This window comes from Salmo salar, chromosome ssa01, assembly GCF_905237065.1.
Source record: "Salmo salar chromosome ssa01, Ssal_v3.1, whole genome shotgun sequence".
Lineage (NCBI taxonomy): Eukaryota > Metazoa > Chordata > Actinopteri > Salmoniformes > Salmonidae > Salmo > Salmo salar.
The window spans coordinates 2,722,867-2,741,067 of NC_059442.1; the positions used below are offsets into that span (position 1 = coordinate 2,722,867).

Below are 18,201 nucleotides of genomic sequence, written 5' to 3' on the forward strand. Positions count from 1 at the left end.
TGACTGCCTCGCCTGGTTCACCAACTACGTCTCAGACAGAGTTCAGTGTGTCAAATCGGAGGGCCTGTTTTCCGGACCTCTGGCAGTCTCTATGGGGGTGCCACAGGGTTCAAAGTCTCGGGCCGACTCTTTTCTCTGTATACATCAATGATGTTGCTCTTGCTGCTGGTGATTCTTTGATCCACCTCTACGCAGACGACACCATTCTGTATACTTCTGGACCTTCTTTGGGCACTGTGCTAACTAACCTCCAGACGAGCTTCAATGCCATACAACTCTCCTTCCGTGGCCTCCAACTGCTCTTAAATGCAAGTAAAACTAAATACATGCTCTTCAACCGATCGCTGCCCACACCTGCCTGCCCGTCCAGCATCACTACTCTGGACGGCTCTGACTTAGAATATGTGGACAACTACAAATACCTAGGTGTCTGGTTAGACTGTAAACTCTCCTTCCAGACTCACATTAAGCATCTCCAATCCAAAATTCTATCTAGAATCGGCTTCCTATTCCGCAACAAAGCATCCTTCACTCATGCTGCCAAACATACCCTCGTAAAACTGACTATCCTACCGATCCTTGACGGCGATATCATTTACAAAACAGCCTCCAACACTCTACTCAGCAAATTGGATGCAGTCTATCACAGTGCCATCTGTTTTGTCACCAAAGCCCCATATACTACCCACCACTGTGACGTGTATGCTCTCGTTGGCTGGCCCTCGCTTCATATTCGTCGCCAAACCCACTGGCTCCAGGTCATCTATAAGTCTTTGCTAGCTAAAGCCCCGCCTTATCTCAGCTCACTGGTCACCATAGCAGCACCCACTCGTAGCACGCGCTCGAGCAGGTATATTTCACTGGTCACCCCCAAAGCCAATTCCTCCTTTGGCCGCCTTTCCTTCCAGTTCTCTATTGACAATGACTGGAACGAACTGCAAAAATCACTGAAGCTGGAGACTGATATCTCCCTCACTAACTTTAAGCACCAGCTGTCAAAGCAGCTCACAGATCACTGCACCTGTACATAGCCCATCTGTAAATAGCCCAACCAACTACCTCATCCCCATACTATTATTTATCTTGATCCTTTGCACCCCAGTATCTCTACTTGCACACTCATCTGCTGCACATCTATCAGTCCAGGGTTTAATTGCTGTATTGTAATGATTTCGCCACTATGACCTATTTATTGCCTTACCTCCCTTATCCTACCTCATTTGCACACACTGTATATAGACCTTTTCTACTATATTATTGACTGTATGTTTGTTTATTCCATGTGTAACTCTGTGTTGTTGTTTGTGTCGCAATGCTTTGCTTTATCTTGGCCAGGTCGCAGTTGTAAATGAGAACTTGTTCTCAACAAGCCTACCTGCAGTTTTCTAGATTGGGAGGGGGTTTACAAGGTAACAGTATTCTAGACTGGGAGGGGGTTTACAAGGTAACAGTATTCTAGACTGGGAGGGGGTTTACAAGGTAACAGTATTCTAGACTGGGAGGGGGTTTACAAGGTAACAGTATTCTAGACAGGCAGGGGATTTACAAGGTAACAGTATTCTAGACTGGGAGGGGGTTTACAAGGTAACAGTATTCTAGACTGGCAGGGGGTTTACAAGGTAACAGTATTCTAGACTGGGAGGGGGTTTACAAGGTAACAGTATTCTAGACTGGCAGGGGGTTTACAAGGTAACAGTATTCTAGACTGGGAGGGGGTTTACAAGGTAACAGTATTCTAGACTGGGAGGGGTTTACAAGGTAACAGTATTCTAGACTGGCAGGGGGTTTGAAAGGTAACAGTATTCTAGACTGGCAGGGGGTTTACAAGGTAACAGTATTCTAGACTGGCAGGGGGTTTGAAAGGTAACAGTATTCTAGACTGGGAGGGGGTTTACAAGGTAACAGTATTCTAGACTGGGAGGGGGTTTACAAGGTAACAGTATTCTAGACTGGCAGGGGTTTACAAGGTAACAGTATTCTAGACTGGGAGGGGGTTTACAAGGTAACAGTATTCTAGACTGGGAGGGGGTTTACAAGGTAACAGTATTCTAGACTGGGAGGGGGTTTACAAGGTAACAGTATTGTCGACTGGGAGGGGGTTTACAAGGTAACAGTATTCTAGACTGGGAGGGGGTTTACAAGGTAACAGTATTGTCGACTGGGAGGTATGAACAGTGGTCTTGTACTAATACCAACCTTTCAGCATCTTCACAGCAACGTTGAGTGGTGTGTTGGGTTTCTCCTTTTCGATCCCGATGGCCTCCGCCATTACCACCTGACCGAAGCAGCCTTCTCCCAGAGGTTTACCCAACGTTAGCCTAAAACACAACTCAAACCAGTTAGCCTGAAACACAACCACAACCAGTTAGCCTGAAACACAACCAGTTAGCCTGAAACACAACCACAACCAGTTAGCCTGAAACACAACCACAACCACTTAGTCTGAAACACAACCAGTAAGCTTGAAACACAACCAGTTAGCTTGAAACACAACCAGTTAGCTTGAAACACAACCACAACTAGTTAGCCTGAAACACAACCAGTTAGCCTGAAACACAACCACAACCAGTTAGCCTGAAACACAACCAGTTAGCCTGCAAGACAGCCACAACCAGTTAGCCTGAAACACAACCAGTTAGCCTGCAAGACAGCCACAACCAGTTAGCCTGAAACACAACCAGTTAGCCTGAAACACAACCAGTTAGCCTGAAACACAACCAGTTAGCTTTGAACACAACCCCAACCAGTTACCCTGAAACACAACCAGTTGGCCTGAAACACAACCACAACCAGTTAGCCTGCAAGACAGCCACAACCAGTTAGCCTGAAACACAACCAGTTGGCCTGAAACACAACCAGTTACCCTGAAACACAACCCCAACCAGTTAGCCTGAAACACAACCACAACAAGTTAGCTTTATACACAACCACAACCAGTTAGCCTGAAACACAACCAGTTAGCTTGAAACACAACCAGTTAGCTTGAAACACAACCAGTTAGCCTGAAACACAACCAGTTAGCCTGAAACACAACCAGTTAGCCTGAAACACAACCAGTTGGCCTCAAACACAACCCCAACCAGTTAGCCTGAAACACAACCAGTTAGCCTGAAACACAACCACAACCAGGCAGCCTGAAACACAACCACAACCAGGCAGCCTGAAACACAACCACAACCAGTTAGCCTCAAACACAACCAATTACCCTGAAACACAACCAGTTAGCCTCAAACACAACCACAACCAGGCAGCCTGAAACACAACCCCAACCAGTTAGCCTGAAACACAACCAGTTAGCCTGAAACACAACCACAACCAGGCAGCCTGAAACACAACCACAACCAGTTAGCCTGAAACACAACCAGTTAGCCTGAAACACAACCAGTTAGCTTTGAACACAACCCCAACCAGTTACCCTGAAACACAACCAGTTGGCCTGAAACACAACCACAACCAGTTAGCCTGCAAGACAGCCACAACCAGTTAGCCTGAAACACAACCAGTTGGCCTGAAACACAACCAGTTACCCTGAAACACAACCCCAACCAGTTAGCCTGAAACACAACCACAACAAGTTAGCTTTAAACACAACCACAACCAGTTAGCCTGAAACACAACCAGTTAGCTTGAAACACAACCAGTTAGCTTGAAACACGACCAGTTAGCCTGAAACACAACCAGTTAGCCTGAAACACAACCAGTTAGCCTGAAACACAACCAGTTGGCCTGAAACACAACCCCAACCAGTTAGCCTGAAACACAACCAGTTAGCCTGAAACACAACCAGTTAGCCTGAAACACAACCAGTTAGCCTGAAACACAACCACAACCAGGCAGCCTGAAACACAACCACAACCAGTTAGCCTCAAACACAACCAATTACCCTGAAACACAACCAGTTAGCCTCAAACACAACCACAACCAGGCAGCCTGAAACACAACCCCAACCAGTTAGCCTGAAACACAACCAGTTAGCCTGAAACACAACCACAACCAGGCAGCCTGAAACACAACCACAACCAGTTAGCCTCAAACACAACCAATTACCCTGAAACACAACCAGTTAGCTTTAAACACAACCACAACCAGTTAGCCTCAAACACAACCAGTTACCCTGAAACACAACCAGTTACCCTGAAACACAACCAGTTAGCTTTGAACACAACCCCAACCAGTTAGCCTGAAACACAACCAGTTAGCCTGAAACACAACCAGTTGGCCTGAAACACAACCAGTTGGCCTCAAACACAACCCCAACCAGTTAGCCTGAAACACAACCAGTTAGCCTGAAACACAACCAGTTAGCCTGAAACACAACCAGTTAGCCTGAAACACAACCACAACCAGTTAGCCTGAAACACAACCAGTTAGCCTGAAACACAACCCCAACCAGTTAGCCTGAAACACAACCAGTTAGCTTTAAACACAACCACAACCAGTTAGCCTGAAACACAACCAGTTAGCCTGAAACACAACCAGTTAGCTTGAAACACAACCAGTTAGCCTGAAACACAACCAGTTAGCTTTGAACACAACCAGTTAGCCTGAAACACAACCAGTTAGCTTGAAACACAACCAGTTAGCCTGAAACAACAACCAGTTAGCCTGAAACAACAACCACAACCAGTTAGCTTGAAACACAACCAGTTGGCCTGAAACACAACCAGTTAGCCTGAAACACAACCACAACCAGTTAGCCTGAAACACAACCAGTTAGCCTGAAACACGACCAGTTAGCCTGAAACACAACCAGTTAGCCTGAAACACAACCAGTTACCCTGAAACACAACCAGTTAGCCTGAAACACAACCAGTTAGCCTGAAACACAACCAGTTAGCCTGAAACACAACCAGTTAGCTTTGAACACAACCAGTTAGCCTGAAACACAACCAGTTAGCTTGAAACACAACCAGTTAGCCTGAAACACAACCAGTTAGCCTGAAACACAACCAGTTAGCCTGAAACACAACCAGTTACCCTGAAACACAACCAGTTAGCTTTAAACACAACCACAACCAGTTAGCCTGAAACACAACCAGTTAGCCTGAAACACGACCAGTTAGCCTGAAACACAACCAGTTACCCTGAAACACAACCAGTTACCCTGAAACACAACCAGTTAGCCTGAAACACAACCAGTTAGCCTGAAACACAACCAGTTACCCTGAAACACAACCAGTTGGCCTCAAACACAACCCCAACCAGTTAGCCTGAAACACAACCAGTTAGCTTTAAACACAACCACAACCAGTTAGCCTGAAACACAACCAGTTAGCTTTAAACACAACCCCAACCAGTTAGCCTGAAACACAACCAGTTAGCCTGAAACAACAACAATGACACACAACTTAAAGTGTAAAAAACTACCAGAGAAATGTTTTAATCTGATCTGGGACAATCTTTTGTGAAGGTACACATTGTGTTTTATCTGGGAAATGATCCAAGGAAATGATCCAAGGAAATGATCCAAGATGTTATCTGGCTGCTCCTGCAGCATTTAACCTGTTAGGGCTAGGGGGCAGTATTGACACGGCTGGATAAAAAACATACATTTAATCTGGTTACCACTCCTACCCAGTAACTAGAATATGCATATACTTATTACATATGGATAGAAAACACCCTAAAGTTTCTAAAACTGTTTGAATGGTGTCTGTGAGTATAACAGAACTCAAATGGCAGGTCAAAACCTGAGAGATTCCTTTACAGGAAGTGGCCTGTCTGACCATTTCTTGAACTTCTTTTCCATCTCTATCTTTTACTAAGGATCTCTGCTCTAACGTGACACTTCCTACGTCGTCCATAGGCGCTCAGAGCCCGGGAAAAACCTGAATGTCGTCATCCCAGCCCCAGGCTGAAACACATTATCGCCTTTCTCAAGTGGCCGATCAAGGGACTCTGGGCTTAGGCGCGTTACCCGACCGCCCCCGTCTTTGTGATTTTTTCCTCTGTTTGCCGAAAAGGAGATTCCCGGTCGGAATATTATCGCTTTTCTACGAGAAAAATGGCATAAAAATTGATTTTAAACAGCGGTTGACATGCTTCGAAGTACGGTAATGGAATATTTAGAATTTTTTTGTCACGAATTGCGCCATGCGCGCGACCCTTCTTTACCATTTCGGATAGTGTCTGGAACGCACGAACAAAACGCCGCTATTCGGATATAACGATGGATTATTTTGGACCAAACCAACATTTGTTATTGAAGTAGCAGTCCTGGGAGTGCATTCTGACGAAGACAACAAAAGGTAATCAAACTTTTATAATAGTAAATATGATTATGGTGAGTGCTAAACTTGCCGGGTGTCTAAATAGCTAGCCCGTGATGCCTGGGCTATGTACTTAGAATATTGCAAAATGTGCTTTCACCAAAAAGCTATTTTAAAATCGGACATATCGAGTGCATAGAGGAGGTCTGTATCTATAATTCTTAAAATAATTGTTATGCTTTTTGTGAACGTTTATCGTGAGTAATTTAGTAAAATGTTAGCGAATTCCCCGGAAGTTTGCGGGGGGTATGCTAGTTCTGAACGTCACATGCTAATGTAAAAAGCTGGTTTTTGATATAAATATGAACTTGATTGAACAAAACATGCATGTATTGTATAACATAATGTCCTAGGGTTGTCATCTGATGAAGATCATCAAAGGTTAGTGTTGCATTTAGCTGTCTTCTGGGTTTTTGTGACATTATATGCTAGCTTGAAAAATGGGTGTCTGATTATTTCTGGCTTGGTACTCTGCTGACATAATCTAATGTTTTGCTTTCGTTGTAAAGCCTTTTTGAAATCGGACAGTGTGGTTAGATTAACGAGAGTCTTGTCTTTAAATAGCTGTAAAATAGTCATATGTTTGAGAAATTGAAGTAATAGGATTTTTAAGGTTTTGAAAATCGCGCCACAGGCTTCAAGTGGCTGTTACGTAGGTGGGACGAATTCGTCCCGCCTAGCCCATAGAGGTTAAACGTGTCTGAAGCCACCCAGCTCTGTCTTTTTGTAACAGACAGGACTGATAGTGATTGTTAGTGTTAGTTTACGTATTTATGTTAACAGTATTTCTCCAAGATATCACCCTCTGTCTCACCTGGTCTAAGGTATGTTAAGGTATCTCTGTCTCACCTGGTCTAAGGTATGTTAAGGTATTCCTCTGTCTCACCTGGTCTAAGGAATGTTAAGGTATCTCTGTCTCACCTGCTCTAAGGTATGTTAAGGTATCTCTGTCTCACCTGGTCTAAGGTATGTTAAGGTATCTCTGTCTCACCTGGTCTAAGGTATGTGAAGGTATCCCTCTGTCTCACCTGGTCTAAGGTATGTTAAGGTATCTCTGTCTCACCTGGTCTAAGGTATGTTAAGGTATCTCTGTCTCACCTGGTCTAAGGTATGTTAAGGTATCTCTGTCTCACCTGGTCTAAGGTATGTTAAGGTATTCCTCTGTCTCACCTGTTCCTAGAGAACTCCCATTTGGGATCTGAGGGCAGCTCCAGCTCGGAGACGTTGGCCAGCATTGGTCCATCGCTGGATGACAGGCGGGCGATCCTGACTAATGGTGTGATGGAGTTCATGGAGGAGTTAGACTCCAAGGAAACCTGCTGGGTGATAAAGAGACTGTTATAGGGATGAGCGAGAGAGAGTAGTTAGAAAGAGGAGAGGAGAGAGGAGAGAGGAGAGGAGTGGATATGAGATGTTACAACAGGCAGGAACTGGGTCGTTCCTTTGAAAAATGGGCTCCTCTCTGAAACCTCCAGAGCCTTTTACAGGTGTACTGTAGAGGTAATTATCTATAAAATACCACAATGGGGTGCAGAGCGTTTTATTTTGATGCTGAGGGGTATCCCTGCTAAAACCATTGACAATTGTATGCCGTTTTCAAGGGATTGTTAAATAAATGTTAACTATTTTAATATCAGCACCTCCTGAAGAGCATAGTCAGAACTGCAAATGTCAGATTATTCCATGCGAAACAATTTCGGACATTTAACTCTATCAGAGTTATACAAGCAGAGCCGCTGGAAAAGTTAACGTCATAGAAAAACATTTCACAACCATGCCTCTCAACAACTGTGTTTGGTTGCACCATGCCTCTCAACAACTGTGTTTGGTTGCACCATGCCTGTCAACAACTAAGTTTGGTTGCACCAGCACCTCGATGTTTGACTCTGCACTTAGTTGCTTTCTTTGCTCACGCTCCTCTCCTGCCTGCCTGGCAGCCTGCTTTATGAGAGAACGAACACACATTTTAATTGAAAACAAGGTATGTGTTAATAAAATAAGTTATGTAGTTTAGTTGTCCTCTAAAACTATATAGAATGACCCAATCTATTGCTAGCTAAAAAAAACTACAAACATTAGCTTTAGAGTAGCCTAGCTAGATAGCTAGCTAACGTTAATAATTTAGACCCACTGAATTAATATGTTTGTGTAACAGGGTTGGTTATGTTTCCACTTGCCTCTAAAGAAATGTGTACTTAATGTTCAAGCATTCGTATTGGTTGGTTCAACTGATGACAATAAGGTGTGTTGTGATTGGCCCCGCTTGCAGATAGGGGGAGATCGCGAACGTCAGGTCTTCCCAGTATGAAAATGTGATGCAAGGGGTAGGTCACGTTCTGAATACTGTTTTATATTTTATATTTTACAATGTGTACAAGTTTGCTGTACGTTACGGATTTATACATGTGTGGGTATATGGTACCTGTTAGGGATTGAGGGGCTTTCTGGAATGTGCTTTGGCATATGATTTCTGTAGATAAGTGTTAGATAGCATACATCGTTGTAATGGTCACATAAGCCCACTGCTAACACAGTTGTCTTCATGCTACAGCTTTTGCCATTGACAGCCATCAGTATCATTAAGCCCTGCACAACTGCCGTGCTGTTTCTCATTTAACAACAGGTATTTACACATGTTATATTTTGTATTGTATTTTTGTATTATGTGACCCAGTATGAAAATGTGATGCAAGGGCTTCTGCCATCGACAGCCATCAGTATCATTAAGCCCTGCACAACTACCGTGCTGTTTCTCATTTAACAACAGGTATTTACACACGTTATATTTTGTATTGTATTTTTGTGTTTTGTGACCCAGTATGAAAATGTGATGCAAGGGCTTTTGCCATCGACAGCCATCAGTATCATTAAGCCCTGCACAACTACCGTGCTGTTTCTCATTTAACAACAGGAATAAATGATGCTCAACTGGGACCGCTGGCTGATGTGATTTATTAGGAGAAAACACAACGCAAGGAGAGTACGCTATACATCTGTTACATTTGGCACAGGATAAAGACGATGAAACAATCTGCTGCTGCTACAGAAGGGATACTGACGTTCCTGAAAAAGTTAGTCAGACAGTTTGTTAGTCCAGTAATGTTCGTTGGCATATTATTTTATTTCCACTGCTGGTGATTATTCACAAATGTTTGTGGCACAAATTTCAATGTCTTAAAAGTAAACAACCTACAAATTCTGCCACAGAGCAGTCTACACAGACAATATGAACACATTTGTCCAACCATAACAGATGGATGGCTAATGTAGAAAGAGAGAATTGATGGATTCCAGCACCACCATAACTTTTATCAAATACAGAGACAGGCAGCCATCATGGCATCAGTCTTTTTCGACTAGCTAGTGCATAGTGACACCTACTGATATGAACTGGTATTGCAGGTTTGGTTAGAATAGAGTGCAATGGAATGAGTGAAATTCAATAAAATCAACATCATGAAAATGGGGATATTATTTTTTATGAAAAATGTCAAATTAGTTTAATTAATGATTGAATTATAGGGATTTTACAGACAATCAGTTCCTACATTAAGCGCAAGGGAGCCAACCTATGGTGGGCCAGATGGAGTGTAACGCCCTGGACATAGAGAGGGGTTTTTGTTCTTTATTATGGTTAGGCCAGGGTGTTCCTTTTTCTATGTTTTTGTATTTCTTTGTTTTGGGCCGTGTGTGGCTCCCAATCAGGCACAGCTGAAGCTCGTTGTTGCTGATTGGGAGTCACACATAAGGAGCATGTTTTTCCTTTGGGTTTTGTGGGTAATTGTTTCTGTTAGTGTTTGCACCTGACAGGACTGTTTTGGCTGTCAGTTTTCTTGTTTTTTTGTATAGTGTTCACGTTGTTCTATTAAAATTCTAATGATGAACACATCCTCTGCTGCACCTTGGTCTACTTCCACAGACAGCCGTTACATGGAGACCAGGACAACAACACAAGGTTACTGGTTTTATGACTTACACGTGAAACAAACTATGTTACGGAGTCTACTGTCTATAGTGTTTAATGTAACCCTGTCTTGTTACAGTCCTTGTTCCAGTCTACTGTCTATAGTGTTACATGTAACCATGCCTTGTTCCAGTCTACTGTCTATAGTTTTTAATGTAACCCTGCCTTGTTCCAGTCTACTGTCTATAGTGTTTAATGTAACCCTGTCTTGTTCCAGTCTACTGTCTATAGTGTTACATGTAACCCTGTCTTGTTCCAGTCTACTGTCTATGGTGTTAAATTTAATTTGTTACAAAGTATTTAACAGTTTAATCAAAACTCTGCATTTAACATTTACCAACGTCTTATATTTTCCTGGCTCAACTTTTTTTCATTCAACTTTTTCCGCTTCGGACGCTTTATCTGGAAAAAAGTTAGGTAGTAACATTAACACTATGCCATCTAATTGCAGTCGCTGTTCTCATAATATACAGGAGAACGATCGCCTTATGGCGAGGATAGCCGAGTTGCAAGCCCAGCTTCAGACGCAATCGTTAGGCAAGGGTAATTTCAGTGTAGGAAAGGATGAAACAGCGTCTGTGCCACCAGTAAGTACAGATAGTAGTATAAATCCCTCCTACACAGTCCCTGCAGCCGGACAATTTTCTCAAGGCTTCTGGAAAGAAATGCCATCAGTATGCTCAACCGGTGTCACTCATTCAACCGATTCTCCCCATTAAGCAACTGGTTCTCCCCGAGCCTTCTCAGGTCTCTCCTCCACCCGTCTGAGTCGCTGAAGCCTCCCACCGCTCGCTCTGACAAATTGATCATACACTGATTACCAAGGGGCAGGGCTACCGACGTAAAGGTTAAAACTGGCGAGTGTAGAGAGTATAGGGATATTGTTATCCACGTTCGGCACCAACGATGTTAGGATGAAACAGTCAGAGGTCACCAAGCGCAACATAGCTTCAGCGTGTAAATCAGCTAGAAAAATGTGTCGGCATCGAGTAATTGTCTCTGGCCCCCTCCCAGTTAGGGGGAGTGATGAGCTCTACAGCAGTCTCACAACTCAATGGCTGGTTGAAAGAATTTGTAGATAATTGGCCCTCTTTCTGGGACTCACCCACAAACAGGACCAAGCCTGGTCTGCTGAGAAGTGACTGACTTCATCCTAGCTGGAGGGGTGCTCTCATCTTATCTACGAACATAGACAGGGCTCTAACTCCTCTAGCTCCACAATGAAATAGGGTGCAGGCCAGGCAGCAGGCTGTTAGTCAGCCTGCCAGCTTAGTGGAGTCTGCCACTAGCACAGTCAGTGTAGTCAGCTCAGCTTACCCCATTGAGACCGTGTCTGTACCTCGATCGAGGTTGGGCAAAACTAAACATGGCGGTGTTCGCTTTAGCAATCTCACTGGAATAAAGACCACCTCCATTCCTGTCATTATTGAAAGAGATTGTGATTATACATCACATCTTAAAATAGGACTACTTAGTGTTAGATTCCTCACTTCCAGACAGATAGTCAATGAATAAATCACTGATTATAAACATGATGTGATTGGCCTGACTGAAACAAGGCTCAAGCCTGATGAATTTACTACATTAAATGAGGCCACTCCTCCTGGTTACCTTAGTGACCATATCCCCCGCGCATCTGGCTAAGGCGGAGGTTTTGTTAACATTTCTGACAGCAAATAATAATAAAATGAAAAAAGACAGTGTTTTCGTCTTTTGAGCTTTTAGTCATGAAATCTATGCAGCCTACTCAATCACTTTCTATAGCAACTGTTTACAGTCCTCCTGGGCCGTATACAGTGTTCCTCACAGAGTTCCCTGAAACCCTTTGGACCTCATAGACCCGACAGATAATATTTCAATATTTTGGTGACTTCAATATTCACATGGAAAAGTCCACAGACCCACTCCAAAAGGCTTTCGGAGCCATCATCGACTCAGTGGGTTTTGTCCAACATGTCTCCGGACCTACGCACTGCCACAGTCATACCCTGGATCCAGTTTTGTCCCGTGGAATAAATATTGTGGAACTAAATGTTTTTCCTCATAATCCTGGACTATCGGACCACCATCTTATTACATTTGCAATCGCAAAATAATCTTCTTAGAGCCCAGCCAAGGATTATCAAAAGTCGCACTATAAATTCTCGGACAACCCAAAGATTCCTAGATGACCTTCCAGAATCCCTCCACTCCAAGAACGTTGGAGAACAATAATCGGTTAACCACCTACAGTTGAAGTTGGATGTTTACATACACTTAGGTTGGAGTCATTAGAACTCGTTTTTCAACCACTCCACACATTTCTTGTTAACAAACTATAGTTTTGGCAAGTCGGTTAGGACATCTACTTTGTGCATGACACAAGTAATTTTTCCAACAATTGTTTACAGACAGATTATTTCACAAGATCACAATTCCAGTGGGTCAGAAGTTTACATACACTGTGCCTTTAAACAGCTTGGCAAATTCCAGAAAATGATATCATGGCTTTATAAGCTTCTGATAGGCTAATTGACATAAGTTAAGTCAATTGGAGGTGTACCTGTGGATGTATTTCAAGGCCTACCTTGAACTATTTGCTTGACATCATGAGAAAATCAAAAGATATCAGCTAAGACCTCAGAAAAAAATTGTAGAACCTCCACAAGTCTGTTTCATCCTTGGGAGCAAGTTCCAAACGCCTGAAGGTACCACGTTCATCTGTACAAACAATACAAGCAAGTATAAACACCATGGGACCACGCAGCCGTCATACCGCTCAGAAAGGATACGCGTTCTGTCTCCTAGAGATGAACGTACTTTGGTGCGAAAGGTGCAAATCAATCCCAGAACAACAGCAAAGGACCTTGTGAAGATGCTGGAGGAAACGGGTACAAAAGTATCTATATCCACAGTAAAACGAGTCCTATATCGACATAACCTGAAAGGCTGCTCAGAAAGGAAGAAGCCACTGCTCCAAATCCGCCATGAAAAAGCCAGACTACGGTTTGCAACTGCACATGGGGACAAGGATCATACTTTTTGGAGAAATGTCCTCTGGTTTGATGAAACAAAAATAAAACTGTTTGGCCATACCGACCATCGTTATGTTTGGAGGAAAAAGGGGGAGGCTTGCAAGCCAAAGAACACCATCCCAACTGTGAAGCACGGGGGTGACAGCATCATGTTGTGGGGGTGCTTTGCTGCAGGAGGAACTGGTGCACTTCAAAAAATAGATGGCATCATGGGGGAGGAAAATGATGTGGATATACACTGCTCAAAAAAATAAAGGGAACACTTAAACAGCACAATGTAACTCCAAGTCAATCACACTTCTGTGAAATCAAACTGTCCACTTAGGAAGCAACACTGATTGACAATAAATTTCACATGCTGTTGTGCAAATGGAATAGACAACAGGTGGAAATTATAGGCAATTAGCAAGACACCCCCAATAAAGGAGTGGTTCTGCAGGTGGGGACCACAGACCACTTCTCAGTTCCTATGCTTCCTGGCTGATGTTTTGGTCACTTTTGAATGCTGGCAGTGCTTTCACTCTAGTGGTAGCATGAGACGGAGTCTACAACCCACACAAGTGGCTCAGGTAGTGCAGCTCATCCAGGATGGCACATCAATGCGAGTTGTGGCAAGAAGGTTTGCTGTGTCTGTCAGCGTAGTGTCCAGAGCATGGAAGCGCTACCAGGAGACAGGCCAGTACATCAGGAGACGTGGAGGAGGCCGTAGGAGGGCAACAACCCAGCAGCAGGACCGCTACCTCCAACCTTTGTGCAAGGAGGAGCAGGAGAAGCACTGCCAGAGCCCTGCAAAATGACCTCCAGCAGGCCACAAATGTGCATTTGTCTGCTCAAACGGTCAGAAACGGACTCCATGAGGGTGGTATGAGGGCCCAACGTCCACAGGTGGGGGTTGTGCTTACAGCCCAACACCGTGCAGGACGTTTGGCATTTGCCAGAGAACACCAAGATTGGCAAATTCGCCACTGGCGCCCTGTGCTCTTCACAGATGAAAGCAGGTTCACACTGAGCACATGTGACAGACGTGACAGAGTCTGGAGACGCCGTGGAGAACGTTCTGCTGCCTGCAACATCCTCCAGCATGACCGTTTTGGCGGTGGGTCAGTCATGGTGTGGGGTGGCATTTCTTTGGGGGGCTGCACAGCCCTCCATGTGCTCGCCAGAGGTAGCCTGACTGCCATTAGGTACCGAGATGAGATCCTCAGACCCCTTGTGAGACCATATGCTGGTGCGGTTGGCCCTGGGTTCCTCCTAATGCAAGACAATGCTAGACCTCATGTGGCTGGAGTGTGTCAGCAGTTCCTGCAAGAGGAAGGCATTGATGCTATGGACTGGCCCGCCTGTTCCCCAGACGTGAATCCAATTGAGCACATCTGGGACATCATGTCTCGCTCCATCCACCAACGCCACGTTACACCACAGACTGTCCAGGAGTTGGCGGATGCTTTAGTCCAGGTCTGGGAGGAGATCCCTCAGGAGATCATCCGCCACCTCATCAGGAGCATGCCCAGGCGTTATAGGGAGGTCATACACACTACTGAGCCTCATTTTGACTTGTTTTAAGGACATTACATCAAAGTTGGATCAGCCTGTAGTGTGGTTTTCCAATTTAATTTTGAGTGTGACTCCAAATCCAGACCTCCATGGGTTGATAAATTGGATTTCCATTGATTATTTTTGTGTGATTTTGTTGTCAGCACATTCAACTATGTAAAGAAAAAAGTATTTAATAAGATTATTTCTTTCATTCAGATCTAGGATGTGTTGTTTAAGTGTTCCCTTTATTTTTTTGAGCAGTATACATTGGGGGGAAAAAGTATTTGATCCCCTGCTGATTTTGTACGTTTGCCCAAAGAAATGATCAGTCTATCATTTTAATGGGAGGTTTATTTGAACAGTGAGAGACAGAATAACAACAAAAAATCCAGAAAAACGCATGTCAGAAATGTTATAAAATGATTAGCATTTTAATGAGGGAAATAAGTATTTGACCCCTCTGCAAAACATGACTTAGTACTTGGTGGCAAAACCCTTGTTGGCAATCACAGAGGTCAGACGGTTCTTGTAGTTGGCCACCAGGTTTGCACACATCTCAGGAGGGATTTTGTCCCACTCCTCTTTGCAGATTTTCTCCAAGTCAGTTGGGGCTAGGGGGCAGTATTTTCCCGGCCGGATAAAAAACGTACCCGATTTAAACTGGTTACTACTCTTACCCAGAAATGAGAGTATGCATATAATTAGTAGATTTGGATAGAAAACACTCTGAAGTTTCTAAAACTGTTTGAATGGTGTCTGTGAGTATAACAGAACTCATATGGCAGTCAAAACCCTGAGACAAATCCTAACAGGAAGTGGAAATCTGATTTGTGGAATCACTTTCAACCCTTTGCCTATGAAACACACCATGAGTTAGGATTCATTTAGCACTTCCTAAGGCTTCCACTAGATGTCAACAGTCTTTACAAAGTGGTTTGAGTCTTCTCCGGTAAAAACTGACCGAACGAGAGGCCTGGAAAGTTTGTCATAGAGGGAGGGCTACAATGACGCGCGTGCCCGTGGGTACTCTCTCATTCCGAAACGTTTAGTAAGACAATGCAATCGTCCGCCTTGAATATTATTGAAGTTCTGATTGAAAAAGGCCCTAAAGATTTATGTTTTACAACGTTTGATATGTTTGAACACACGTAAATACATTTTTTTTGCACATTCGTGAGGACAAGTCCCGCGCGCTTCGTACATTATGAGTAGCCTTCGGAACGCACTAACAAGGAGCTATTGGGACATAAATTATTCACTTTTTCGAACAAAACTACATTTGTTGTGGACCTGGGATTCCTGGAAGTGCCTTAGGATGAAGATAATCAAAGGTAAGTGAATATTTACAATAGTATATTTGATTTTAGATGAGTCCAAGATGTCGCTAACCTGTATTGCCTAGACTATTTTTCTGAGCATAGCACCTCGTTTATTGCACAGTGTGATTTCCGAGTAAAGTTATTTTTAAATCTGGCAATGCGGTTGCATTCACGAGATGTTAATCTATAATTCTTTGAATGACAATATTATATTTTACCACTGTTTTCGAATAGTAATTTTGTAAATCCTAGCGTTGATTCACCGGAAGCATTTGAGGGAAAATATTTTCTGAACGTCACGCGCCGATATAAAATGCTGTTTTTATATATAAATATGAACTTTATCGAACAAAAAATGCATGTATTGTGTAACATGATGTCCTAGGAGTGTCATCTGATGAAGATTGTCAAAGGTTAGTGCTGCATTTAGCTGTGTTTTGGGTATTTGTGATGCATGCTAGTTGCTTTGAAAATGGCAGTGTGATTATTTTTGGCAGGGTACTCTCCTAACATAATCTAATGTTTTGCTTTTGCTGTAAAGCCTTTTTGAAATCGGACAACGTGGTTCGATTCAGGAGAGGTGTATCTATAAAATGGTGTAAAATAGTAATATGTTTGAGAAATTGAAGTTATAGCATTTATGAGGTATTTGTATTTCGCGCGACGTGATTCCACTGGCTGTTGACTAGGGTGGGATGCAAACGTCCCACGTTTCCCAGACAGGTTAATCTGGTTACTACTCCTGCCCAGAAACTAGAATATGCATATAATTAGTAGAATTGGACTGAAAACTTTCTAAAGTTTCTAATACTGTTTGAATGGTGTCTGTGAGTATAACAGAACTCATATGGCAGGCCAAAACCTGAGAAGATTCCATACAGGAAGTGCCCTGTTCGACAATTTGTTGTCCTTCTGTTGCATCTCTATCGACATTACAGCATATGTGCTGTAACGTGACACTTTCTAAGGCTTCCATTGGCTCTCTAAAGTCGCCAGAAAGTGGAATGGGGTGTCTGCTGTCTCTGGGTAAAGTACAGCAGCTCTGTTTGTGAGTGGTCTGCCTGGGGACAGTGAGACTGGAGATGCGCGGTCACGAGACTTCTCCATTTTTTTATTTCAGCCTTTGAATGAATACAATGTTGCCCGGTTGGAATATTACCGCTATTTTACAAGAAAAATAGCATAAAAATTGATTTTAAACAGCGTTTGACATGCTTCTAAGTACGGTAATAGAATATTTTGAATTTTTTGGTCACGAAATGCGCTCGCGCGTCACCCTTCGGATAGTGACCTGAACGCACGAACAAAACAGAGGTATTTGGATATAACTATGGATTATTTGGAACCAAAACAACATTTGTTGTTGAAGTAGAAGTCCTGGGAGTGCATTCTGATGAAGAACAGCAAAGGTAATCCAATTTTTCTAATAGTAATTCTGAGTTTAGGTGACCCCGAATTTGGCGGATGTCAAAATAGCTAGCCGTGATGGCCAAGCTATGTACTTAGAATATTGCAAAATGTGCTTTCGCCGAAAAGCTATTTTAAAATCGGACATAGCGATTGCATAAAGGAGTTCTGTATCTATAATTCTTAAAATAATTGTTATGTATTTTGTAAACGTTTATCATGAGTAATTTAGTAAATTCACCGGAAGTTTTCAGTGGGTATGCTAGTTCTGAACATCACATGCTAATGTAAAAAGCTGGTTTTTGATATAAATATGAACTTGATTGAACAAAACATGCATGTATTGTATAACATAATGTCCTAGGAGTGTCATCTGATGAAGATCATCAAAGGTTAGTGCTGCATTTAGCTGTGGTTTGGGTTTATGTGACATATATGCTTGCCTGGAAAATGGCTGTGTGATTATTTGTGTCTATGTACTCTCCTAACATAATCTAATGTTTTGCTTTCGCTGTAAAGCCTTTTTGAAATCGGACAATGTGGTTAGATTAACGAGAGTCTTATCTTTAAAATGGTGTAAAATAGTTGATTGTTTGATAAAATTGAATTGTTGTATTTTAGTTGGTTTTGTATTTCGCGCCGTGCGATGCCCTTGGCTGTTGGCTAGGGGTTCCGCAGGCAGAACGTCTGTC

General features: G+C 43.0%; 1 protein-coding gene and 1 long non-coding RNA gene across 3 annotated transcripts in view; one reads left to right on the forward strand and one right to left on the reverse strand.

Annotated features, from left to right (window-relative positions):
- The window catches only part of LOC106560212 (fibroblast growth factor receptor 3), a 150,532-nt gene that overhangs the window by 30,463 nt on the left and 101,868 nt on the right, over positions 1–18,201 (reverse strand). The window contains exons 10-11 of one of the 2 annotated variants that reach the window (XM_045705487.1): positions 7,440–7,585; positions 2,197–2,318 (exon numbers count right to left, since the gene is read on the reverse strand). In XM_045705487.1, the coding sequence (XP_045561443.1) occupies positions 2,197–2,318; positions 7,440–7,585 (268 nt within the window). Of the gene's footprint in view, positions 1–2,196; positions 2,319–7,439; positions 7,589–18,201 lie in introns of both variants that reach the window. The other variant, XM_045705479.1, reaches the window with a different exon arrangement.
- On the forward strand, positions 8,557–9,198 carry LOC106592208 (uncharacterized). The gene is made up of 3 exons (XR_001325588.2): positions 8,557–8,593; positions 8,821–8,892; positions 9,181–9,198. It is a non-coding gene; the product is annotated as an uncharacterized lncRNA (long non-coding RNA).